This window comes from Papaver somniferum, chromosome 1 (assembly GCF_003573695.1).
Source record: "Papaver somniferum cultivar HN1 chromosome 1, ASM357369v1, whole genome shotgun sequence".
Classification (NCBI taxonomy): Eukaryota; Viridiplantae; Streptophyta; class Magnoliopsida; order Ranunculales; family Papaveraceae; genus Papaver; species Papaver somniferum.
This window is the reverse complement of record NC_039358.1, coordinates 31,917,395-31,944,743: the sequence shown is the minus strand read 5'-3', so window position 1 is coordinate 31,944,743 and position 27,349 is coordinate 31,917,395. Positions and strand designations below refer to the sequence as shown.

The 27,349-nt window shown below is 36.1% G+C and overlaps 2 protein-coding genes across 2 annotated transcripts; both read left to right on the top strand.

The window, feature by feature from the left end:
• The first annotated feature begins 20,815 nt into the window (after positions 1-20,815).
• Positions 20,816-24,628, top strand: LOC113278271 (cellulose synthase-like protein G3). Its single transcript, XM_026527184.1, has 6 exons — positions 20,816-21,427; positions 21,941-22,093; positions 22,198-22,323; positions 22,455-22,914; positions 23,021-23,368; positions 23,850-24,628. Exons 1-4 carry the CDS (start codon positions 20,816-20,818, stop codon positions 22,482-22,484), a joined length of 921 nt encoding a protein of 306 aa, XP_026382969.1. The 3' UTR covers positions 22,485-22,914; positions 23,021-23,368; positions 23,850-24,628.
• Positions 22,516-24,398, top strand: LOC113278182 (cellulose synthase-like protein G2). Its single transcript, XM_026527108.1, has 3 exons — positions 22,516-22,914; positions 23,021-23,407; positions 23,850-24,398. The coding sequence occupies exons 1-3, from the start codon at positions 22,516-22,518 to the stop codon at positions 24,396-24,398; spliced, it is 1,335 nt and encodes a 444-aa protein (XP_026382893.1).
• Positions 24,629-27,349: the final 2,721 nt, after the last annotated feature.

Here is a 27,349-nt window from a genome sequence, read left to right as displayed (position 1 = left end):
GTTCTAGAGTTGTTCAATTGTTTATATTCTCATATAGGTATACAAGACACAATTGAAGAAAAATCGATTATGATTCACTCGAATCAATTCATGAACATTATAGCCACGGTTTACAAAAGATTGCATTCCTTATTATATAAATCCGATTTTAGAACATAACCTACTCAAGTATGCAAATGGGTACGCATACCTAAGTGGCAAGACCGAGTTTGAATTCTCCAGTACGCGAACTGGTACGCATACCATGAAACTCTGTAAAGTCCCGGAACTTAAACCTCACGCCAGTATGCGTACTGAGTTCCAGGACCTTGTTTAAACCAATCAGTACGCATACGGGTATGCATATGGTTCCCGGACTTGGATTACACATATGCAAGTACGCATATTGTGCTTATATCCAATTGTTCTAAACTCTCATTTTAACCATTGAAACATTCTTGGAAGACGGGAATAGCTGTCTCACACAAACTATTAGCTTCAAAGCAATTTTCATGTGATCATCGAATGATAAATACGAAACATTCTAAGTCTACATCAAATGATTGTCTCACACAAATCATGTAAGATGTTACCAGGCGATTTTCACATGATCATCTTTTGAATTTCGTCAAGAATATAAGATGAACTTGGTTAAAGCGAAAGCTTATGAACACATATTTCAAGAAATATGTAAGCGAGTTAAACTCAACTCGAGATATCAAATGTGTATAATATAATTCTATATAGTTGTATGACTTTTGTCTCAAATAGGAGATAAAGTAGATAGACTTTTGAGCGATAGATGAGTTCAAGTCTCCACATACCTTTTGTTGATGAAGTTCCACAAGCTCCCCTTAGTAGTTCTTCGTCTTCAATCGATGAACACCGTGATTTCTAATGCTCAAATACACTTACTATCCTAATCCGAGACTTAGCTATAAGTAGACTCGAATTCAAGACTTATAGTTTTGGCAACTAAACTTGACAAACAAGCTTGAGATAACAACGCTTGCGAGTTCGACCGAGCAGTGCTCTAACAATCTCCCTATTTGTCAATTTTAGTGACAAAACTATCAATACATATGGATTACAAAATAAATAAACTTTGTAGATTCTCATCCAAATGCTTGATCTCCTTGGTTCTTCAACATTACTCGAAATCTTAGTCACTTCCAAGTACTCCAGTGATTCTGAATGTGTTCTCAGTATCGTAGTTGTTGAAGATATGTAGCTATAACAATGAGAAAACAGTTTCTCTCAATCATTGTTATACAATGTCGTAGTATTATTACACAGCATCAAATTCCAATTGCATCACAACTTTGACAATAATACTATGGTGATATGTATCGATCCCCCTTGGTCAATACTTCATCTTACATGAAACCTCTCCTCCTTACATAATGATCCGTAAACCATATGTATTTGTAGTGCGAACTACACATTAATTATCCCCATTTTTTTCAATATAAATTAGCAAAGATACGAAAACTAGTGGGATCCTAATGAAATTCTCATGGAGATTCTTCATGACTAAAAGAAAACATATCAACTTTGTTAGATATAATCATATAGCCGAAACTAAATGCATTCATCAAGGAGTTAATATAGATACAAGAAAAATCCTACAATATTCCAAAGCCGCACTCCCCAAAAAGATTTGGCAATTAAGCACAGGTTCCATTAAGAACTATCCCCCATAAAATGCCATTCCCGAAAGAACAACAAGAGAAACCTTAATTTCACAAGAAAAGAAGGATTTCTTTGGACATTAACAAATCTCATGAAACATGAATTTGTATCCAAAATACTCAATTAAATAAACCACAAGAAAACCCATGATTAATTTAATCGGAAATGCTCGACATAAGAAAACTTATGGAGCCGCACAGTACATACACAAGAATGTGGATCAGGGAAAGACCAATATTGCGGAATAATCAAAGATTCATTATATTTTCATCAATATTTACGTATTGACATATAATAGACTTAATATTTGTAATCAAAAGTTCATCCTATCTTCCATCATTATTTGCATAATGACACAATAGGCTTAACTTTTGAGCATGTATGGAACAATTATAGTTCACAGACGCAAACACACATATCCCATAACAAGTTGCAAAATATAAAACCATAAAGATTGATACTGCAAAAATAATCTTCCAAATAATCTTTAGAATTTAAATAAATAAATCTAAAAAAAGCAAGATGAAAATCGTTGGCAATAGATATGTGTACTCACAATAATGGCTAGTCCAAACCCTAGTTATCCTTCTTAAAACACAAGAATAAATTCTCATAAGAAGTTTCCTAGCCATCATAGAGCTTTCTCAGAGCATCTACAGAGAATTCCTTCTCATTATAGAAAAACACATTGATTTTGGGATCGTTTAATTCCTACAAATCTTCAGAAATATCAGTTAACTCACTAAGTTCTCTTTTTAGTCCACACAAGGTGTTCTTTGTTAGAGACAACATATGTTCACAGTGATCTATCTTTTCTAAGAGACATTTATTTTGTTGATGAAATCCTACATCATACCTCTAAAGTTATTATCAAAATGTCAAACAGACAAGAGGCAGTTTGAGGAAGAATCTTCTTCATCATTTGTAGATTTCTCCTTCTTCTTTGAGGAGATGATTCATTCACAAAGATACACATTAACTGCTTCAACTGCATCCATTTTTGTGGTACCTCTAGTTACAGGAGCCATGAAACTGTATCTTTCAAAGATAAGAGAAGTGAAGGACATTTTGATCTCAAATGAATATAAATAGACCAATGGACATCTAAACCCTAGAAGAACTTTGAAAAAGTGTTTTACGGTTCATGATCCATTATCTATTTTAACTAAGAAAATATTTTCTTAACAAACAAAATAAGAAATTAACAATTATACAAAACTTGAGCAACCTTGATGCAATCCTCATTTTCTCAAGTTAAAGATGAGGATGCAGACATCACTAGAATTAGATAGTGACGGAGTGAGCCGAATGATCACATCTTTTATCACATAATGACTTATCAAGGTTTGTTGTATAAACAGACTTCTTACCTCGTCTGAATCTGGTTCTTTTATATTTCTTCTTGTCTTCAGGAGTACCATGTTGGTTACCCAAGGCCATATTCATTCTGTGCATGTCATTTTGAGGTTTGGTAATCCATTTGTAGTTCCTCTTGGATTTCCAGCACTTACTTTGAACATGATTTGCATTTCCACAAAACGAACAAATCAAGGAAGATTTATTATCTTGCTTATTTTCCTCCTGCTTATCACAACATCATCATCAATGGTTCCAAAACCCGCTGGAACAAAGGAGTTTCCAAAAGACTTCTGACCGAATAACATTGCTGAGATTTTGTCAGAACTTCCAAACAACCTTTTCAGGTCACACTTAAAAGTATTAATCTCTTTTTCCTTCAGAGATAAGGTCCCGAAGTTATGATTCAAGTTTCTCCAACAAAGCCTTAGTTGGAGGTTTTCTTGGTGAATTTCTTCACACTTATTCAAGAATTCAAAAAACTCAGTGTCATACTCAACCTATGAATCAGAATTGAGTAAGAAAAAGTTTCTGCTGTGAGAGTCGAAAATTCATTGCACACATCGGAAGTATGCAAGATATTGACAATCTGGATGATTTTTCTTGTATTGAATCATCCGAAGGATTAACCAGAGAGAGACCTTTCTCACGTCTTTTGATTCTTTTTACAATATCCTTGATCTTTTGTGTAATCAGTGATTTATCAAAATCAACATAATTGGAACAACATTCATCAGCCCAAGACAAGTTAGAAGATTCACTTGTGTTGGTCACAATATTGAGCGCAGATGTTCTGACTGTGTTCTAATCAAGATCAACTATTTTTAACTTTCCAACAAGAGTATTTCTGGAAAGCGTATCAAGGTTATTTCCTTCAACGATGGCATGCTTCTAAGAATCGTATATGGCAGGCAACGATCTGATATTTTTCATCGCAATGTCCTTTTCAGGAATAGTCTTACCCAATGTAAAAGATGCATTAACAATTTCATATACTTTGTGATTAAACTCATCAAATGAATCCTCATCTGCCATACGAAGGTTTTCCCAATCATAATTTAGGTTTTGAAGCCTAACTTCTTTTTCACATGTAGTCCCTTCAAATACGGATTCTAAGATATCACACACATCTATAGACTGAGTGCACGTAGTCACAATGTGCTGAAGATCTGGGGTAATGGCATGGATGATTGCATTCAGTCCGTCAGAATTTTTCTTTGCGGCAAGAATCTCGACATCATCACAATCACCGGTATCCCTTAGAACAGTTACATCGCCTTCTATAACAACCGGAGGATTATAGACATTAACAACACAAACCCATGATTGAAAATCACGCGCTTGGATAAAGGTATGCATAGAAATTTTCCACATAAGTAATTCGATCCATCGAAGACTGGTGGTATGTTTATAGAGATAACACTTCTGTCCATAGAGTCAGATCGCTACAAACACAGACTTATAAGGTCTTAAACGTGTTTGCCTACTCTGATACCAAATGAAAAAGAGGGGGTCTAAAAACCACACCCAATACTTCGCTTCGCAATCTGTATGGACTAACTCCAATATACTTTCAAGAGAATCAACTAGACAGTCAAACTCAATCTTAAGAAAAGTATATCAAAGAGTTATATCTCTATTTCTTAATGTAATCAGAAAGTCAAACAAATAGAAATACGTGAAGCCTGATTATTATAAGAAACGACTTGCACGGTATCAAAGACCAATATCCAAGTGTTAATCAATTTAATCAACAACCAAAGGTTTAATTCTAAATTGATTGAACTTACGCACAACGTGTGATATTTCAATTATATAGAAAATATAATGCAGAAAATAAATAACACAGACACGAGAAATTTTGTTAACGAGGAAACCGCAAATGCAGAAAAACCATGGGACCTAGTCCATATTTGAACACAACATTTTATTAAGCCGCTACAGACACTAGCCTACTCCAAGTTAACTTCGGATTGGAATGTAGTTGATCCCTAACCAATCTCACATTGATCAAGGTACAGTCGCGTTCTTTACGCCTCTAGAACCATGCCGGATTCTGCGCACTTAATTCCCTTAGCTGATCTCACCCACAATTAAGAGTTTCTACGACCCGAAGTCGAAGACTTGATAAACCAATCTGTCTCACACATAAAAGTTTATTATATAGATAAATATGTCTCCCATTGATAAATTTATGAGTTTTGTTCCGTCTTTTGATAAATCAAGGTGAACATAAACCAATTGATATACCATACTTATATTCCCGAAGAACAACCTAAAAATCAATCACCTCACAATAATATTAATCGTATACTAGCGAAACAAGATATTGTGGAATCAAAAACGATTAGACGAAGATGTTTGTGACTACTTTTTATCTTACCTGTCGAATATTAAATCTCGATCCAATCTTAGAGAAGATAGTACTCAATCACGATAGAAAACAGCAAGATTAGATCACACAACTACAAATAAAATAGTTGGGTTTGGCTTCATAATCCCAATGAAGTCTTCAACTCGTTAACCTACAAGATTTTAGAAAAACCTAAGGTTAAAGGAGAATCGACTCTAGTCATAACTAATATCACACAGTATGTGTGGGGATTAGGTTTCCAAGTTGCTAGAGTTCTCTCTTATATAGTCTTCAAATCAGGGTTTGCAATCAATGTTACCTTGGTAACAAAGCATTCAATATTCATCGTTAGATGAAAACCTGATTAGACTCAAGCTAATATCTTTCAACCGTTAGATCGAACTTAGCTTTTTACACACAAATAAAAGGTGGCTTCATTTAGATATGAGTAAATGTACCAAAATGTGTGTGCCTTTGTTGGCTCAATAATAGTTAACTGAAGTTATCCATATGAACACTTTCATATCAACCATATTCATCTTAACCATAACTAGTTCAAATGACTCAAATGAAACTAGTTCTAGAGTTGTTTAATTGTTTATACTCTCATAGAAGTATACAAGATACAATTGAAGCAAAATCCATTTTAATGCACTCGAATCAATTCATAAACATTATAGCCACGGTTTGCAAAAGATTGAATGGATGCAGTTATAGCCACGGTTTGCAAAAGATACCATGGGACCTAGTCCATATTTGAACACAACATTTTATTAAGCCGCTACAGACACTAGCCTACCCCAAGTTAACTTCGGATTGGAATGTAGTTGATCCCTAACCAATCTCACATTGATCAAGGTACAGTCGCGTTCTTTACGCCTCTAGAACCATGCCGGATTCTGCGCACTTAATTCCCTTAGCTGATCTCACCCACAATTAAGAGTTTCTACGACCCGAAGTCGAAGACTTGATAAACCAATCTGTCTCACACATAAAAGTTTATTATATAGATAAATATGTCTCCCATTGATAAATTTATGAGTTTTGTTCCGTCTTTTGATAAATCAAGGTGAACATAAACCAATTGATATACCATACTTATATTCCCGAAGAACAACCTAAAAATCAATCACCTCACAATAATATTAATCGTATACTAGCGAAACAAGATATTGTGGAATCAAAAACGATTAGACGAAGATGTTTGTGACTACTTTTTATCTTACCTGTCGAATATTAAATCTCGATCCAATCTTAGAGAAGATAGTACTCAATCACGATAGAAAACAGCAAGATTAGATCACACAACTACAAATAAAATAGTTGGGTTTGGCTTCATAATCCCAATGAAGTCTTCAACTCGTTAACCTACAAGATTTTAGAAAAACCTAAGGTTAAAGGAGAATCGACTCTAGTCATAACTAATATCACACAGTATGTGTGGGGATTAGGTTTCCAAGTTGCTAGAGTTCTCTCTTATATAGTCTTCAAATCAGGGTTTGCAATCAATGTTACCTTGGTAACAAAGCATTCAATATTCATCGTTAGATGAAAACCTGATTAGACTCAAGCTAATATCTTTCAACCGTTAGATCGAACTTAGCTTTTTACACACAAATAAAAGGTGGCTTCATTTAGATATGAGTAAATGTACCAAAATGTGTGTGCCTTTGTTGGCTCAATAATAGTTAACTGAAGTTATCCATATGAACACTTTCATATCAACCATATTCATCTTAACCATAACTAGTTCAAATGACTCAAATGAAACTAGTTCTAGAGTTGTTTAATTGTTTATACTCTCATAGAAGTATACAAGATACAATTGAAGCAAAATCCATTTTAATGCACTCGAATCAATTCATGAACATTATAGCCACGGTTTGCAAAAGATTGCATTCCTTATTATATAAATGCATTAGTTCATGAACAAACCGATTTTAGAACATAACCTACTCAAGTATGCAAACGGGTACGCATACCTAAGTGGCCGGACCGAGTTTGGATCCGCCAGTACGCGAACTGGTACGCATACCATGAAACTCAGTAAAGTACCGGAACTTAAACCTCACGTTAGTACGCACACCGGTATGCGCACTGAGTTCCCGGATCTTGTCTAAACCAATCAGTACGTATACGGGTAGGCATACCATGGTTCCCGGACTTGGATTACACATATACAAGTACACATAATGTGCTTATATCCAATTTTTCTAAACTCTCATTTCAACCGTTAAAACATTCTCGGAAGACGGGAATAGCTGTGTCACATAAACTATTAGCTTCAAAGCAATTTTCAAGTGATCGAATGATCAATACGAAACATTCCGAGTCTACATCAAATGGCTGTCTCACACAAATCATGTAAGATGTTACCAGGCGATTTTCACATGATCATCTTTTGACTTTCGTCAAGAATATAAGATGAACTTGGTTAAAGCGAAAGCTTACCAACACATATTTCGAGAAATATGTAAGCGAGTTAAACTCAGCTCAAAATATCCAATGTGTATATTTGAAGTCTATATAGCTATACGACTTTTGTCTTAAATAGGAGATAGAGTAGATAGACTTTTGAGTGATAGATGAGTCCAAGTCTCCACATACCTTTTGTTGATGAAGTTCCACAAGCTCCCCTTAGTAGTTCTTCGTCTTCAATCAATGAACGCCGTGAAGTCTAATGCTCAACTACACTTACTATCCTAATCCGAGACTTAGCTATAAGTAGACTTGAAATCAAGACTTATGGTTTTGGAAACTAAACTTGACAAACAAGCTTGAGATATCAACGTTTGCGAGTTCGACCGAGAAGTGATCTAACATATTCTACCTTTATGAGACCATGTCGTATGATATTAGTAGATTTCATATTGGAAAGCAAAAGTTTCGAGTCAAGATTGTCTTGTTAAATATCTAGAAATAGGACTTAAGCAATGATGTTCATAGATCCTTAGCAATCTTAGTTAAGAACTATTTATTGTTCAAGGAGTATTTTTGTTTCAAGTTGATCATTTGGAAATTACCCAATCAATGATATTTCCTACTTATAGCAATTGGGAATGTGTCAAATCATTGAAAGAGAGTTTTAAGAACTACTGATTCTGGACATATGGTATGTATGCATACCCAGTATGTGTACCATAGCCAACTGAGTTCCGTAATATAGGTATGTGCGCTTACCCCTACCACAAGGTTCTGAATTCGTATAAAGAGGGGAGGTATGCATACCCAGTATTCGTACCCCAAGGGCATGAGTTCGTGAATAACTTAGGGTATATGCAGACCATTACACGTACTCTAGCTCCTTAAATTCACGAACTGGTCCACAGATACGTGTACCCTACACATATCTACACTGTACTAATTAATAAGATGCTCATAAACTATTTTCACAAATATGTTTGACAATGCTATAACTCTCATGAACACTTCTTAGATATCTTTGATCACTAAGTCACTATGTATTGTGAATCATGATTTAAATCTTGAGTGTTCGTGAACATGATTATTCTTATACGTTTATATGGCATATTTTCCATGACCTATCTTCGTACACGGTTCCAGTACCCTGGACCATAATGTATATTATTCTATGTAATTTCAAGACAAACTTCTCACATGCTTACATAAACTCCTAACAAAAGTTTCATCTAAACTGAGAAAACCTTTGCTTCAATCTTGAGTTATCTTAGCTTGAATTCGAAGCTACCTATAGTCTTGAAAGTCTTTAAATAGAGAGACTCAAGCAACTGAGAATTTTGTGTCCTAGTTTCTTTCTAAAGTTGTCCTCTACTAACCCAGGTTTTTCAGAAACATAATTAGGTTTACGACTTAAAGACGTCATTTAGGGATTCGTGAAGCCAGGTCTGACTGTCTTGAACTTGATATTTTGTATATCCTAATCTTATTCTTATTGATCATCGAGGTTTTTTTAAATCTTCAACAAGGAATGAGATGCAGAGAAATCGCAAAGTTCTCTTCGTCTCAGACTTTGTGATTCCTCAAGATAGATATCTAAAACACTTCTTTGTTGATCAGTTTAAGATTGTTATTAAGAGGTGCTTAGTAATTCAGGCTTCTCAGCTAACTGAGTATAAGTATTCCGAAGTCGTGAGGTTTGCTAGCTTTGTATATTGCAAACATATTTCCAAGCCTTGATCCAAACGATCCAAAGGGACAAATAGGCTTATCTGTTAGATACAGATTGGTATCAAAAGTCTTCATTTAGGTTGAAGTAACTCTTAGGATGTAAAGGACGCCATCTAAGGAAATTAATTGTGTAGAGCCTGGCGAGGCTAAAGAGACATAAGGATCAAGACTGCTACTGAATTGATTAAAGGGTTAGTTTGGTCTCAACTACATTCCAATCCGAGGTTTGATAGTAGGATAATGTTTGTATCGTGGACAAGATCACATGGTTTTTCTACAGGTGTTTTTTTCTTCATTAACAAAACTTCTGGTGTCTTGTGTTTTTCCTTTTTCGCATTATATTTCTTTATCTTTATAGTAGAAATATCACAAGTAGTGTGTATTCAGTCTAGGTAGTTTAAGTCCTTATTAATTGTAATATATTACGAGACTTTGTCTTGTAGAATTCGTATCTTGAAAGATATATAACAAGTTTCATACTTGGCAGAATTCAGATTCTCTTGCTTTAGATACGACTGGATTGGCCTTGGATATTGATTTGTGAGATCGTCCAAGAATTCTTCTACACAATCAGGTATACAGACTTTTTTCTCTAGACATATTGAAGAGATAAGATAAAAGTTTATATACATATATACATATTGTTCAAGGATCTCTAATAAACCTACTTGCAATTGTATTAGGTTTTTACCATACAGGTTGCCTAATGAAAAAGTTGGTAATATACTTGGTACCCTCTCTTTTTCAACATGCTTATCCATTGGGATATGAAAAGTATATAAAATTCCGAATATCAAAATGATATTTAGAATATTTCGATTTCGGGATCTCACCTTGAATATCAAGGAAAATAATTAAACATTAATATTAAGAATTAAGAGTTTAGCACATGTTAAAATACTATATAGACTTCTTATAAACTTTACAAATTAACCAAACTACATTTCTGGTAGCTATGAAACCCTAAGATAACAACCTAACCGGAAACATCTATTTGGGTTAACCCGAGAATCGGTCCTAGTAGTGATCCTTTGGGCCGGTCCTGGTAGAGATCCTTGGTAAGGGATCGGTCCTACTAGAGATCCTTAATTAGAATCCGTCCTTGAATAGATCCTTTGATTATTTTCAACTAAGAAACAACTTTCATAAGTCTACTTTCTTAAACTGATCGTGTAGATAAACATAGTCTTCGAGAAATAGAATCAATCTGAAAGTTCAACACACTAACTAATAACAAGTTATCAATTAGCGTTATGTCAAATCTACAAAGTCCAAATAGCTAAACCATACTTCGTAATTTATTTATTTATTTTTTGATAAATAATAAAGCTTTAATTCATTAATGGAAATTCGAGGTTACAATGAGTTTAAGATTCGAAAATAAGAGAGTAGAAAGTAACAAGAACATATGGTAAAGGTACAATACCGAGAAATCCGACAAGAGAAAGAGAAGGATTACCTGAGTAAGACAAATAAAAATATGAATTAGATCCGATTAGATCGTAGGAAGAACGGTTTTGATCGGAATTAAAATCCAACCATTTAGTTTGTTTTTCTTCTTAAAAAAAATATGCTCCCAAAATAGGAGTGATTTGCTCAAATCTCTTGTAACTAGTGATGAAGCTTCCGTCGTCAAAGACATTACCGATGAAGATGAAGATTTTGTCGTTAGAGAGCATCACTATGGACCTTATAACCCAACCTAATAACCAAGAATCGCCACTAAAGCGAAAATAAACCCCAAAAAGAGTAGATAAAACCACCATAATTGTGTAGATAATTAGAAAACATAATAAAAATAAATCTAAAAGTACTAACTAACCTAGAAAACATGAAATAGTGAAGAAATCTGCTCATCCATTCCAAACTAGACCAGATCTGAGCAAAGAAGGGTTGTTGTTGATGGTTTTGTTGAAGAAGAAGAAGAAGAGGAGAAGAAGGAGTTAGAGAGATTAGAGAGAGGTTTATAGCTTTTGTAGTTTGTATGATACTTCGTCATCCAATATAGAAAAGTTATGTAAAACTCCTTGACACTTTGATCATAATGAAATGATCAAGACACCAATACTAGAGATGTATAAGTAAACTTCGTATTATAAGTTTTCAATCTAAACGACTTGAAAGAAACGTATAAAGAAATGCAACAAGTCAAGTCTGTATTACTAACGTAACCTCGAACAGAAGGATGATGTGTCTGTTGATATCGATACGTCTTCAGGTTCTTCAGAGTAAAACGAACGAGTCTCAACATTTCTATTGTTCCTAGTCTAACCTAACAAAGTTAACTCTAGTAATCAAATCAAGAAGTTTTGGAACTAAAGTATGACAATCAAATTTGACATATCAATGCTTGGTGAGTTCAACTGAGTTTAACACTTTTTATTGACGCATTTTATATTTTCACTTAGAGGTATTTGGATACACATTGAAAAATCACTTTCCGATTTTACTAGGTCAAAAATTCATAAATTAGTTTGGAGACAACTTAAGAATGACATTCAGAAGCAAAAAAGTTGATCTTCTATGAGGTAAAATCTTTTTACTTCTAAAGTGTGTTTGGATAAAGAAGCTAAAGTCAAAAGGGAAAAAATATTTTGCTTCATAAAAGGTTAACTTTTTTTTTTCTTTTTTTTTAAAGTTTTTATTAAAAAACTATTTCCGCACTAAGTTTTAACTTTTTATTTTTGAAAGTTGAAAAGTAATTTCTTAAATGATATCTAAAATGACTATAGAGTGTTTGGATACTCGCAGTAGTTGTTTGTCAACTTCTAGAAGCAATAAAATCCGAAAATAGGTCGGCAATAAACTAAAATTTGAAATTGACTTCTAAAAGCAAAAAATTGTTAAGTTTTTGTGAATTAATTTTTTTTTCTCTCTTACGAGGTTGAATATTTTTTCCTTATAAAGTCAAAAATCCAAAAATTAGGGTGTGAACACAATTTTAACCTGGCTTGATTGGGGTATACCCAGATGGGGTATACCCAATTTTAAAGGGACTCTTTTTAAGGGTTTTAGGGGGAGTCCTAATGGTTAAGTTACAAAACTACCCTTACCCTTTAAAAACCTATTACCCTAAATCAGTTTTAATCTTTTCATTTCATCTTCTTCTTCTCTTATTCTTCTCCTCCACAACCATACTGGCTCCATCACCCCCACCACAATCAAAAATCGTCGACGAATTCATTGAAATCGTCGATTCGAAAACTCCGATTAGTCTTCATCAATGGATCCACCACGGCGGAAGGGAACTCGTATGAAAGACGCTAATCGAAAACCCAATGAGTATAACCCTGGAATTGCAAGTTTGGTTCAAAAGAAAGTGAAGAAAAAAACCGTCAAAGAAGGAGAATTCGCAGCCGCTGAAACACGGGAAATTGTGCGCTTAAGAAAGTAAGGGCTTACTTAAACTCACTCTAGTACTTCTATTTGATGTTTGCATGTCAAATTAGGTCAGAAAAATCGATTCTTTAATTTTCAGTTATTGTCGTCGGCAAGGTATTATGTTATCGACCTTGCCGGATTTTCATAGTTAGGGTTTGGCCGGCAGGCTCTTTGGTTGAAGATCGTGCTTGCTGTTGGTTATAGTACTTGCAGGGCCGGCAAGTTATTCAACCTCAGACCCTGCCGGCGGAATTTTTTTTTTCTAGCCGGGTTGGTTATAGTTTTTTACCTTGCCGGTTGTATTTCATGTTTTTTGTGTCTCCTGATGCCTTGAATTTTTAAAACCGGAATGGTATTTGGATAAAACCATGTCGGATGTTAGTTGTCCGGCAATGTATGGGTAATGTACCTTGCCGACCTGTAATGTGGAAAATCCTTGTATCTACTGTGTTCATATTTGTTATAAGCCGGCAGGTTATTTGAATGATATCCTGTTGGTTGCTCTTTATCCGGCATGTAATGTAGATATCGACCCTTCCGGCCATTGTTCCGTCGGATAGGTTATATATGTCGACCCTGCCGACCTGTAATTTTTTTTTCTTAATTTTTATTGTTCAGGTTGGAAAAGGAAAAAAAGAAAGCTATGAAAGCTCTTAGTCCTCCTTCAAGACCTCCTCATGTTGGTGATAAACTCTTGATTTTAACACATCGAGGGGCATACGTTGTGCCGGGAACGCTCAAGATCCATGTATCGAATGATTCTCAACCACCATCGGAACCCAGTGATTCATACGATACTCCAGATGAAGGCCAATCAAATCCATCTGGTAGAATAGGTGATGATGATGATGTTGATGAAAGAACTCCGGCTGCTGGAGGAGGTAACAATGATGATGATGATGGTGATGAAGAAATGCCTAATGTTGGAGGAGGTACTGATGATGATGATGGTAATGGAGATAAAGATAAGGATGTGGAGGATGAAATTGTTGAAGAGGCAGAGGAACAAGAAGAAGAAGAAGAAGAAGGTGATGGAGAACAAACTGAAGCTAATGTTGAACAAACCCAAGCTTCAATTTCAACCGGAAAGAAGAAGAGGGTGATCGCTAAACCAGCTAATTCCCACATGCCTTCCCCTCACTTGATGGTTATAGTGAAAAAAGTGAGCGTCCAATGGGGACCCCAAGAGATGGTGGAGAAGTTCTTTTTGGATACAAAGACTCATGGGCATGTACGATCCATAATACTATCGTAAGTAATCTCAATCCATCTTTGTTTTTTATTCAAGTGTGTATCTATCTTAAATTTGCGTCAAGTGTTTGTATTTCTTTTCATTTTTTTTTTTTGGTATTTAGGATCACAAGCATGCCATCCGTCTCATGAGGCGCCAAGCTTCATGTTCAGTGACTAAGACTTGGAATCTTGAGAATGAATATGAGGAGGTGAAAGTGAGTGTCAAGAACTCCGGGTTGTGGCCTGCGGTGGAGAGTTCGAATATTGAGCATGATAAATTTACCATATCTGCATTCTGTGAGAGGTTCTACGGAGAGACTGATACAATGTTATTCCCATTCGGTGAGATGGCGATAATTCCCAAATATAAAGCAGTCAGTGAGGGCTTCGATTATGATTTTTCTTTCAAGGATTACAAATTGAGCCAGAAAATGTTCGGTTGTAATTAGATTGAGACGAAGTCTATGCTTGGAAAGAAAGAAGGTCGTCTAACATAGAAGTTTAATTTGAAGCTGTTGAGGGACACATTATCTGGGACCAAGAAAATCTTTGATGAGGAAGGAAGGGTGCACCCGGTGCGAATAAATGCTACCGCGTCAGCTTATTTTCTTTACGTCCTAGGCAAATGTATCTTCCCCGACAGTTCTGGAAGCTTGGTCGACGCCAGTTATTTGCAATAATGGATCCCTTAGATAAGGTGCGTGAATATTCTTGGGGTACTGCGGTGGTCGCCTTCTTTAACAATGAGTTGACAAAGGGTTCTAGGGCACTCACCAAGCAAGTTAACGGAAACATATGTCTCTTCCAGGTAATTGTATTGTCTAAATCATTTATATTTGCAAAATTCTCGTAAGATAAGATTCTTATCTTACTATTTTATTTTATTTTTGCATAGGTTTGGATATATGAGCACTTCCCTTCTTTGTTCAAAACCAACTCCTACGTCAAAGTGGATGCGACTGTTGCGGTTGATAAGCCAAGAGGGCAAAGGTACAGTTTTAAGGGTACCCAGGATAAGGAAATGCCGCAACAACTTATCAAACTCCGAATGGCCATTGACAAATTGACTGCGGATGATGTGATATTTGATCTGTATCGAGATGCTAGACAACAAGGTTTAATACAAAGGAGAGATGAAGTTGCATTATATTATGGACCCTTGATGTTGTGTGATGGAGGATATTCAATGTACGATCCGCATCGGGTAATGCGACAATTGGGTTACGTCCAAGAAGAACCTCATTTCGATGAAGATAAGCTGTTCTTTACTGTGAAAATGGATGAATGCACCACATCCCAAAAAACTATTAACGTCTCTTACGATCCAGCGCCAGTTCAAGAACAGTGGGACAATAGACGTGGCCGTAAAATCGATGTGAGTCTTTTGGACGAGGTGGCCACCGGTTGTGAAGCCATTGAGAAATACATAGCGTGGTACTTGGGTTGGGCTCGTCCTACTGTGTAGGGGTCTACGTCGGGCCGGGCAGGTCATCCCAAGCCCGATTCTAGCACAGGCCGGGTCGGACGGGCTTGTAGTCTTTACTACCCATTAAGTTTAACGGGCCAGGCCGGGCAATAACAAAAATTTAATGCCCATGGCCCATCCATACCCATGAAACAATACAGGCCAGGTCGGGCTGGGCAGGCCTTGGGCCCAAGAGATAATTCAAAAATTTTAAAGTATGATATACCTGTAACTCGTTCAAATGATAGTTCAAGTCGTTCATATTCATTATTGTAAAATGTAATTCAGAATTTTCTCTAACCGCATAAATTTTCCAAATATGAAATTTAAGTTCATGAGAAATCCATCACACTAGTAGAAAACTATATTCTAGACTATTGGCAATCAGGCAGGCCGGATAACTAAACAAGCTACCGGGAAGGCTAACAGGCCGGACTCCAATATTTGAACAAAAACTCGGGTCCGCCCACTTATAATTATCGGGCAGGCCGGGAAAGCCCATGAAAGTCTGTCGGGCGCCCATGGGCTCCTTCGGACCCGGGAGGTACATGGCAGGCCGCAGGCTTCCGGGCATTTTGTACACCCCTACTACTGTGATTAGAGAAATGACTGCTGAATAATTGGCTCGTAAAAGGAAGATGGCATCGAAAGACCCAACAATAAGTCTTAAGTTCTTTGTAAGTATTTTAGAGTTGCTCTTACTATTTTAAGATTACATTATCGAATCATTCTATTAATTGTTTGTTGTTTAATTGAAAATAAAAGGAGAAATTGAAGACCTTTGTGAAGGTATTGTGTTGCGCGAAAGACAGAGGAGAGCCTTTGTCGATTGAAGAGCAAAGCAAGCACATTGACTATGCTTGCAACAATGACAATGAGGATGCCCATGAATTGTTCAAGCAAGTTGATGCTGAAGTAAAGAGGGAAGAAAGAGCCAGGAGAGAAGCACAAGCCAAGATGAATGCTGATAAAAAGAAGGCTCGCAATGCTCGTTGTGGTGAAGGTAGTAGTAGTGGTCGTGGTGGTGAAGGTAGCAGTAGTGGTGGTGTTCCTAAATGGGGCCGTGGTCGTGGTCGTCGTCGTCGAGGTGAATGAATGCTTTCCTAGTTTATTTCTTTATGTTGTGTTGGAAAAATGTTAACGTTAAAGGTTGGACAAATGTTTTTTTTAAGGTTTATGGGACATGTTTTCGTATTTTGGACAACAAGTGTTGGATTTATAGTTGTTGAATGAATGGTTTTTTTAGCTATGTAAAGTTTCAATACTTATGCCGGCATGCTTTTTTTAAGTTACAGTGCCGACCACACCAGGGCCGGCAAGGTATTGAACTGTCAGTCTGCCGGCCCTGACAGCAGAAAATGCTTGAGTACCAGGGTCGGCAAGGTAATCAGATCAATACCAAGCCTACTTTTATACAGCCGGTAGAGTTTTATCTTATCGACCCTTCCGGCTATTTGTTGCAGAAAAAACCTTCTCCCGATGCTTAAAATCATCATAAGGCCGGCATGGTTATAAATTATGTTCCTTGCCGACCACGTAAAGGCCGGCACTGTAATGACCAAATACCGTTCCGACGGTTAAACAGAAAATTGCATGTTCTCCTGATGTCTAAAATCATCAAAGGTCGGCATGGTTATAAATTTTATTCCTTGCCGACCACATCATGGCCGGCACGGTAGTGACCAAATACCGTTCCGATGGTTAAACAGAAAATTGCATGTTCTCCTGATGCCTAAAATCATCAAAAGTCGACATGGTTATAAATTTCCTACCCTGCCGGCCTTATTGTGGTCGGCACGCTACCAAATACATTTCCGGCGGTTACAAAGAAGAAAATGATCTCCTGATGCCTAAAATCATCATAAGGTCCGCATGGTAACAAAATTTCGATCCTGCCGGCCGAATCTGGTCGGCATACTGGGGAAATAAAAAGCGTGCCGGCGGATTCAAATTTCAAATCTTTGCAAGTACAATTGCATTGATTGACTTGTACTTATACTCTATAAAGGCCAAATTTGGGCAGCATCCTATAAATACACTACTTATCTCCACAAAACAACACACAACTATTTTCATATACTCTCCAAAGCTCATATCATCATACACTCCATCTAACTCACCCAATAGCTCTCTACATATAACAATGGCTTCATTTGATTCTAATGAAGATTTGGCAATCACCAAAGCTTGGTATGTGGAAAAACGACTTAGACGTCAATCCTCCGAAGGGTGGATTCCACAACCTTTTGGGCTAGGGTACACAACAAATTTATCCAAGAGTTTGGGAATCCTAACGCAAGAAGTGTTCAACAAGTCCATGAGAGGCACCTAGTAATCGAAAACGCGATACTTGCTTTTTAGCTCTCCAACCTCGGATTTTTAACACTCGCCCCTTCACCTTGTCCATTGCACAATTTGTGAGTATTTTTGTGGTTTGTTTTACGTAACCCATGTTGTTTTATCTTCCAATGAAACACCACTAACAAATGTAAGTTTGTTTTTGTAGCACGAAGTCGTGAAAGCGCGCTACTTGGAGGAAAAGGGGGAAGCATTCACTTTCGATGCAAGCTATCACTTCTTGGCAGAAAGAATCCCGGAGGATAACCCGAACTACTTGGATGTTGTATCGTCTTCGGAGGAGGAAGATTGATGGTTTTAGAAGTTTTAGTGTAGGTTTTGCGGGTAGACCTCTATGTAAACCCTCACGAGACTATAACTCGTTCACTAGGGTCGCCTAGGGGTTCAAAGGCTTGATGCACATGCTAAGTGCATTCGTTTTTATGTTTCAATCAATGTAGTAACCAAAATTGCATGAATAAAGTGAATTGCATCTTCCCGTATTCTGTTTTCTGTTTGGTATAAGTATAGGTCGGCAAGGTTATAAATCCTTAACATGCCGGCTACAGGTCAGCCGACAGTGTTATAAATTATGTGCATGACGACTATATGATAGCCGGCATTGTAGGAAATATTTACATACCGACCGTAAGATTGCTGTCCCAAGAAAGTCGGCATAATCTACATTCAAAGACCCTTCCGGCCAATAAAGGGTCGGCGTGTGCCTCATCCAAGGACAATCCCGGCTACGCTTGGTCGTCATCTTATTCAAATATCGACCATGCCGGCGTAACATAGCCGACACCTTATTCAAACCTGGACCTTGCCGACCGTTCATATTTTCAAATCTAAATTATTTGATCTAAATCGAAATCATAAGACGGATTAAAGGTTTAATCTACTGAATTCATAATTTGAAAATTTTAATCTAAACTCAATTAATTAACCTAATCAGAATTTTTAGTGTTAATTAAAAAAGAGCATATTAGCCATTTAGAAAATACAAGGTTAAGGGATGGGTTTTTTTACTTCAAAATAACCTAACTTTTGTCTCGTTAGATATACCCCAATTAATCTGGAAATTACCCAATCCCGCAAGGAATTTTAAAACCAGTGTAAGTGGCTTTTAAAAGCAATAGAAAACTACTTTACTTTTTGTTTGATGGGAGACAGAAAAGAGAAAAAAAAACTTCTCCTTCTACTACTATGCATTTTCCATACACCCTTTTTACATTTTTTCTGTTTTTTAGACAGAGAGTCAGAGACCAAGGCAGCACTAATTCTCATGACAGAAACAAACCATCACTAATTCTTGGTAGTTCCGCAATATCACCCCCCACAACCCGCTCTGCCAAAAAAACCCTTCGAAGCTCAGTAGAGTTTGCTCCTTGATTTCATTTGGTTTGTAATCCCTAGGCTATCGATTTTGATGGAAGAAGTATGATTCTTGACAAGTAACCTAATTTCCAAATTCTGTTTGTCAAAGAATGACCTAACAAGGTTTGGAATGTTAAATTCTGTGACAAGCAGAATTACGAAATCAATTATGGGTTGATTTTGGGGACGAAATTATTCTGCCATCTCTCATTTCTGCTACACGGTACTTCCTTTGCGTTGTCTTCTTTTTGATGTTGATTCAATTATAATTTTGATTAATTGAATGCTGAAATGGGAAGACTGGGTTCCATGATGATCATTTTTTTATGTAGAAACCTCTATCACTGATAGATTAATGGTTCTCGATCGCTTACATTTATGTTTGGACAACTCTAATAAGTGGGTATTGTTTAGTGTTGTTGTGGAATTCAATGCCTGAATTCATTACAGATTCGGAATCATGGTTCATGTCTAATATTACAAATTAGAAAAATCAGGGGTATAAGAAATACAAATTACATAAACAAAGCTTATTCACTGATACCACAACTTTTAGATAGTTGCACCTTGAGATATTGTTACACTCATATTTTCGGGGTCTTAGATTGTTTTTTTTTTGCATTGATGTATTCGTTTTCTTGTCTAACAATTTTGGTTATAACTATAAACACTTGATAGACCTATGGTTCAACAGTTCACTCAGCTACATTTGGCACGTTAGGATTGCATCATGTTAGTTGAATAAAGTATAAAAATTATGTGATTGTATGTGTGTCCGTTTTGCAGTGATTGAATTTCATGGAGGAAAAGCAAATATAGTAAATGGAAGAACATACTGAGAGTAGTCAGGTTCAGTCGGAGGAATGCCTTCAATCAGAGGATACACACCCACATAGCAATGAGGTATGATCGACCGATCTAAGCTGATTGTTTTGCACCTTCAGGTGCATCACTCAGGCATGCAGTATCCACAGTTGCTTATGCTACTGTCAAGAATCGGGCAGGCTTAAGGTCAAGAATCGCTACATAGAGAAACATGTAAGCTTCCCTGTTTTCCCAAATTTATGTATCTTTCTTATCTTTGACTATGCTTATAATCTTTAATTTGTGTCCACAAGTTAGTATTGGTGTCGCATATATGGCATACCGTAATAAAATATCTTCTCCAAATTTTGCTGTACTTATTAGTGCCAATGTATTTTTTCTTTTATGTTTTCTTATTGTTTGTTAGGAACAGATGTGAGAGAGTGAATATAGTAATGTTGCATGGCAGTTTAGAATGTTGAATCATTAGGATCAAGTGGTAGGTGCATAGTGCTGGTAACCCCACTAATCAGGAGAGTTTTCCAAATATATTTTATTTTCATTCTGGATTCTGGACCACAACGAAATTAAACAAAACTAAAATTCTAGATTCAATAAATAAGCGTCAAAGAATCAATCTGTAGAGAGTGTGAGTTAGTAGATTAGAATCTGAGATAGTGAGAGAGACAATGAAAAACGGAGAGAAAACCTCTGCATTTCCTCTGAATAGTTATGAAGTGCATCCAAGAACAATACCTAGTCGTGTATTCATGTTAATCTATGTATGTGGAATCATAGCTCTACTTTATCATCATCTAACTAGTCTCAGAATCCATTCAGTAGATTTATTACCATCAATCCTTCTGTTAATTGCTGATTTAGTTCTATCCTTCATGTGGGTTGCATGTCAAGCTTTTCGATGGTGTCCAGTTCGTAGAGAAGTTTATCCAGAGAATCTGTCAAAAGTCGTAGATGAGGATGATCTCCCAACTTTAGATGTGTTTATTTGTACTGCTGATCCATATAAAGAACCTCCTATGGAAGTCGTGAATACTGCGTTATCTGTTTTAGCATTTGATTACCCTTCAAATAGGATATCTGTTTATGTTTCTGATGATGGGGGATCTCAAATGACTCTTTTTGCATTGATTCAAGGAGCAAAATTTGCCAGAGAATGGTTACCATTTTGTAAAAAGCATAATCTCAGTAAGAGATGTCCTAAAGTGGTTTTCAACCAGCATGATTCTGATGCTGATCAGCTTAGATCATGTATCCCTCAAGAGGAGTTTCTGAATATGAAGGTCAACTCTATTTCTCTTTGCAATCGTATAATAATAATGAGTTCCCTGCATTACTGAGCATAGTTGATCCTGTTTGCTGTTTTTATTTATGTGTCCTTCTGACTTATTATGTTGGGACCACGATACTACTGAATATTTTTGTATAATATCTTAAAATAGTAAGTTCAAGGCAATTGGATATGTTCGGAAATTAGTTCCGCCTATGGACTTCTATACTTCCATCAAAACCCTACCACTGCTCTAATTAACTAATAGGAGTTCCTCATACAATCGAATCCAATCTAGGGTCCTTCCCTAGTCACACATGACGAGATTAAGAAACAACCCGTCTGGAAGTTAATACAGGAATCAATAGTTAATGCAGGGCCATGTTGGTCCATTTTAGTGGTACTCACTCTCTGTAGTTATGAGCCTGAAAATGATAAATTCTTGCTATTGTACTACTTCTTAATATTTTTTGCCTAATTACTGTATTAGTGTTTAAATATCGGCCTTCATTTCTTTTCTTTGCAGATTTTATACGAGGAAATGAGAACAAAGGTAGAGCATGTTATGGAACAAGGATGTGTAGACGATGATATGCTCGTTAATGAAGAAGAGCGTCAAGTTTTCAGTAAATGGAAAGTAAATGGATTTACTCGTCAAGATCATCCTACAATCATTCAGGTATTTTTTGGATCATATAAAGTGATAGAATCCTTGACATGCTTATAAACACTTTGTTGCCGAAATCTTTGAAAGTAATCTTATAAATTTAAGTTTTTGATTAGATGCTCATGGAAACCCTGAAGGATGCTGATGTCTCAGGGACATCTCTACCTAATTTTATCTACCTTTCTCGACAAAAAAGTAAACATATTCACCACAATTACAAAGCGGGCGCTCTGAATGCATTGGTAAGAAAAACCATCTTCAAGGCAAAAATACCTAAGATTTCAAACTCATAAGGAATTGGTATATATGTGTATCTCGTGTTTATGTGTAAGTATATTTTGCTTAATAATATTTCTTGATAAATTCGATGAAGATATATTCGTGCATCGGCGATAATGACTAGCGCACCAATTGTTCTCTGCATTGACTGTGACATGTACTGTAATAATCCTCAAGCTCCACGTCTAGCACTGTGCCATCTACTAGACCCCATCGAAGGCTCAAAAATTGCTTTTGTTCAATTTCCTCCACGCTTCAGAGGGATTAATCCAAGTGACATATATAATAGTGAGTTCACAAGGCCGTATATAATAAATCCTGAAGGGTTAGACGGGATTGGTGCTGTCAATTGTGTTGGCAGCGGTCCCTTCGTTAACCGAAAAGCATTTTATGGTGCCCCAACTCAATCGAAAGTAAACATATTCCCCGGATTCAACGGTGATCTTGAAGGTGCTTTGGATAGAATAACAATGAGTAGTTCAAAACTAATTTTGGAAGCAGCTAGTAGAGTTACAGATTGCAATTATGAACGAGGAACAAATTGGGGATTAACTGTAAGCTTTAATTCCTTTTTTAGTTGCTTATGTTAACTACAATATTTAGTTAACCATGCACCACTTGAGATTTTCTTTTTTATACTAATATACTATTCGTTCTTAGTTGGGTTTCAGATATGGATCCATGGTTGAGGATTTTTTAACAGGCTTTCGGATGCAATGTGAAGGATGGCGATCAGTATTTTGCAATCCGACAACTCCAGCATTTCTCGGAGATTTCCCAATCAGCTTGAACTTTTCGTTAGTTCAAGTGCAACGATGGTCGCTTGGATTGACTGAGGTTGGGTTCTCAAAGTATTGCCCATTCATATTTGGTACAAAAAACCATTCTCTACTTATGGGTATGGCGTATGGATTCTATTCAATTTGGCCTTTGTGGGCAATCCCTATGATCATATATGGTGTTCTTCCACAGCTTTGCCTTATACACAACATATATTTGTTCCCTAAGGTACCCGTAACTTTCTCTAAGCTTGGTTTATCATTTAAGGTGCATATGTTAATTACTTTAGCTATTGTCATTTTCTACTTGCTTTGCCTCCGGGCTTTCAACTCTGGCTGAAACATTCGTGTCCTTGCACAAAAAATTGTCTTCACGAAATAAAAATAACATTACCCAAAAAAAGCATAATCATAACTCCACCATTTTGCAGCATCAATATAGATTTTATCCATTTATCATAAATTCATAGTAGGTGTAATCATCTTTGTTAGTTGAATGGTACGTTTTCTTTTTCTTCGGTAAATTAATATCGAAAATCACCAATTTTGGAATTAACTGCTTCAATTAGTGTTACTAACAATAATGACATATAATACCAAACATAACATGATTGATCGACCCTAAAACCAAACATAACGTGTTTCAATTAGTGTTACTAACAATAATGACATATAATACCGCATATTGATGGATTCACAATTGGATGCAGGTCTCTGATCCATGGTTTTATCTATACACATACCTCTTTTTAGCAACATATATTCAAGATTTTATAGAGAGTTATTATGTATATGGTATAAACCTCAAAAGCTGGTGGAACGAACAAAGAATGTGGTTGATGCGAGCAGCATCGTCTTGCGTTTTTTCATTTATAGAACTCATACTGTACCAAATTGGTATCACGCCAGATTTCAGCCTTACAAGCAAAGTCATCGACGATGAGCAACAAAAAAGATACAACCGAGAGATATTTGATTTTGGAGTAGATTCGCCAATTTTCGTGAGCTTATCAACATTTGCATTGGTCAATTTAGTCTCATTTAGTTTTGGGATCATGAAGATAATATTTATTGATGGAAAATTAGAAGAGATGTTGGTTCAGTTGTTTCTAAGTGGATTTGTGTTGGTGAATTCCTGGCCTATTTATGAAGCTATGGTGTGGAGAAAAGATGGAGGAAGAATGCCTGCGAAAGTAACTTTGATATCTGCTCTAATCACATTGGTTCTTTGTTATGCGTCCGGATTCGCTACGAAATGATAATCCATTATGCCGAAATTATTATTTTTTAATTGTTTTCTTATTGTTTGAATTTGTCAATTGGTATTAGAAAGTACTGCTATTGTTGTGCCTAATATCAACAATTCTTCGGGAGAAGAATTTCATGGCATAGGGTCAGATATGAAAAATGCGCCGAAGCTTTACTTGTCTCATGTGATATTGGAAAGTGATTCTCAAGCCTCTATTTTGAAGCTTCATTTTGAACTGTTGCCGGATGAAAGAATATCAAGTTTTTTTGTTGTTCATATCAACTGTTTTTACATTCTCAAGAGTTATAATTATTATTAAGTTGTTTTTTATTGTTTTTTTTTTCTTTTTTATAAAAGAAACGGTTTTATTAAGTAGTTGTGGAGTTACTTATGTCTCCCGAGGAGACTACAGATATGAACATGAAAGTTATTGATCCGAGTTACAGATGATGTCGTTTCTCTAACTGATTTAGCAACATTATCTACAACTTGATTATCATTTCTATTCACAAAAATAAAAGAACACTGAATAAAACTTAAACTTAAATGTCTAATCTCCTTGAGAATATTCCTATTTTCCCATTAAATGAGAAGACTATCTTCACTTATTGATTGAATGACTAGCATTGCATCTGCCTCAATATAGATTTTGGTAAGTTGTAACTCCTTAGCCCATAGTAATGCTTCTCTAATGGAAATGCATTCCCCAACTTCTGGACTTAAAACTCAATTTGAGTAGCTTTCTTGGATACCTGAGCATCTAACTGCATGATCACGGATCACATTGCCCGTGCCAAGTTGATTAGTATCATAATTAAAAAAAGCATCAACATTTAATATATATACATTTTGAATAGGAGGTTTCTAATTAGATAACCTATCAACATCAATAACAGGGGGCACACATGTTATTATTGTAAAAATGAGAATTTAAATGATATTGGATTCTATGTGCAGAGTTTTGAGGTTAAGAGAGACTCCTTGAAAAACTGAGTCACATTTATCCTTCCAGATAAACCTCTAAAGAATCTAAAAGTCTTGGCAACTACAGATTGTCAGTGTAACACTTGTTATCAAGGAAAATTAGTCATTAGACCATCTTTGATGAAAGTTTGCATTGAATCACCTAATTTCTTGCAACACATTCAAGGTGATATTTGTGGATCAAGTCACCCTTTATGTGTGTCATTTCGTTATTTTATGGTTGTAACTGATGCTTCCACACGTTGGTCCCATGTTTGCATACTTTTGACTCGTACCTTTGCATTTGCAATACTTCTTGCGCAAATTATCAGACTACGAGCTCAGTTTTTCATATTTTCCAATCAAAACTATTCGTCTTGATAATACTGATGAATTTACATCAAAAATATTTGACGATTTTTGCATGTCGATTGGTATCGATGTTGAACACCCCGTTGCTCTTGTGCATACTCAAAATGGCCTAGCGGAATCTTTTATTAAGTGCTTGAAATTGATTGCCCGACCATTAATTTTAAGGTCGAAATTTCCATTTACAACATAGAGTCATGCTATATTACATGCTGCAACACTTGTCCGTATCAGACCAATCAGCTATAAAAAATACTCGCATATACAACTTGTACATGGGACACAACCAAATATCTCCCATATTAGAACTTTTGGTTATGCAGTGTATGTTCCCATAGACCATATCGGAGAGCGAACATGGGTCCTAAGCGTAAACTCGGTATTTATACTGGTTATGACTCTCCATCTATCATTTGATATTTAGAGCCTCAAGTAGGAGATTTTTTTAAGGCAAGATTTGTTGATCGCCAATTTGATGAGTCAATTTTCCCGTCGTTAGGGGAGAAAAGCTAAAGATTGAGGTACTTCGTGAGATCTCATGGAATATACCATCATTAGCCCATTTTGATCCTCGTACAAACCAATGTGAACTAGAGGTTCAAAGGATCGTACATTTGCAAAACATTGCAAATAAAATGCCTGATGCATTTATTGATACGGGTAGGATAACAAAATCACATATACATGCTGCAAATACTCCAGCGAGAGTAAATATCCCATAAGGACATCATGATAATCAGTCCACAGTACGCTTAAAGCGTGGAAGACCTCTTGATGCAAAGGATTCAGTTCCGCGGAAAAAGAGATCTGTAATTGGCATTCCGGAAAAAGCAATTCTCTCTGAAACATTGATTGATCAATCAAATACTGATACACAAGTTGCACCTACAAAGGCACATGTACCTCAAAACAATGTGATCTCTATAAACTATGTTGGTACAACAAAAGGAATTCCTGATGGTAAATTTGCTTTTACTAAATCTCTAGATGTCTTAAAAATATTGATGATCCTGAAACATGCACAATCTGTAGATGAATGCCGACGTAGAAAAGATTGGCCAATGTGGAGGGATGCAATCTAAGCAAAGTTCAACTCATTGGCTAAATGTAAAGTTCTTGGTCCAGTTGTTGAAACTCCTGAAAATGTAAAAGCCGTCGGATACAAATAGATATTCGTACGAAAAGGTAACGAGAAAAATAAAATTGTGAGATACAAAGATCGACCAGTTGCACAAGGTTTTTCTCAATGACCTGGTATTGATTACCAAGAAACCTACTCTCTAATGATGGAACGCCGATAAAAAGAAGCAAGGCTGGGTCCACCATTCTCCCGAAACAATATAACCTAAAAAATACAAGCTTGTTCTTTAAGAACTCACACTATTTTTAGTGGGGGAACAAACATGGAAAACTTGGTTAAGGTATACCACCACGAAAGATTTGAAAACGCATAAAAATACTAGAAGAATTAGATAACCCAAAAGGAATTATCATACACTTCATCTCTTATCTTGATTGCAGTTTTTCCATTCGTCTTCCAATCTCATAATGTAATACGCGCTTCGTAGATCAATTTTAGAAAGAAAAAAATCGTTGCACCATAGAGTTTGTCTAAAAAAATCATCATCA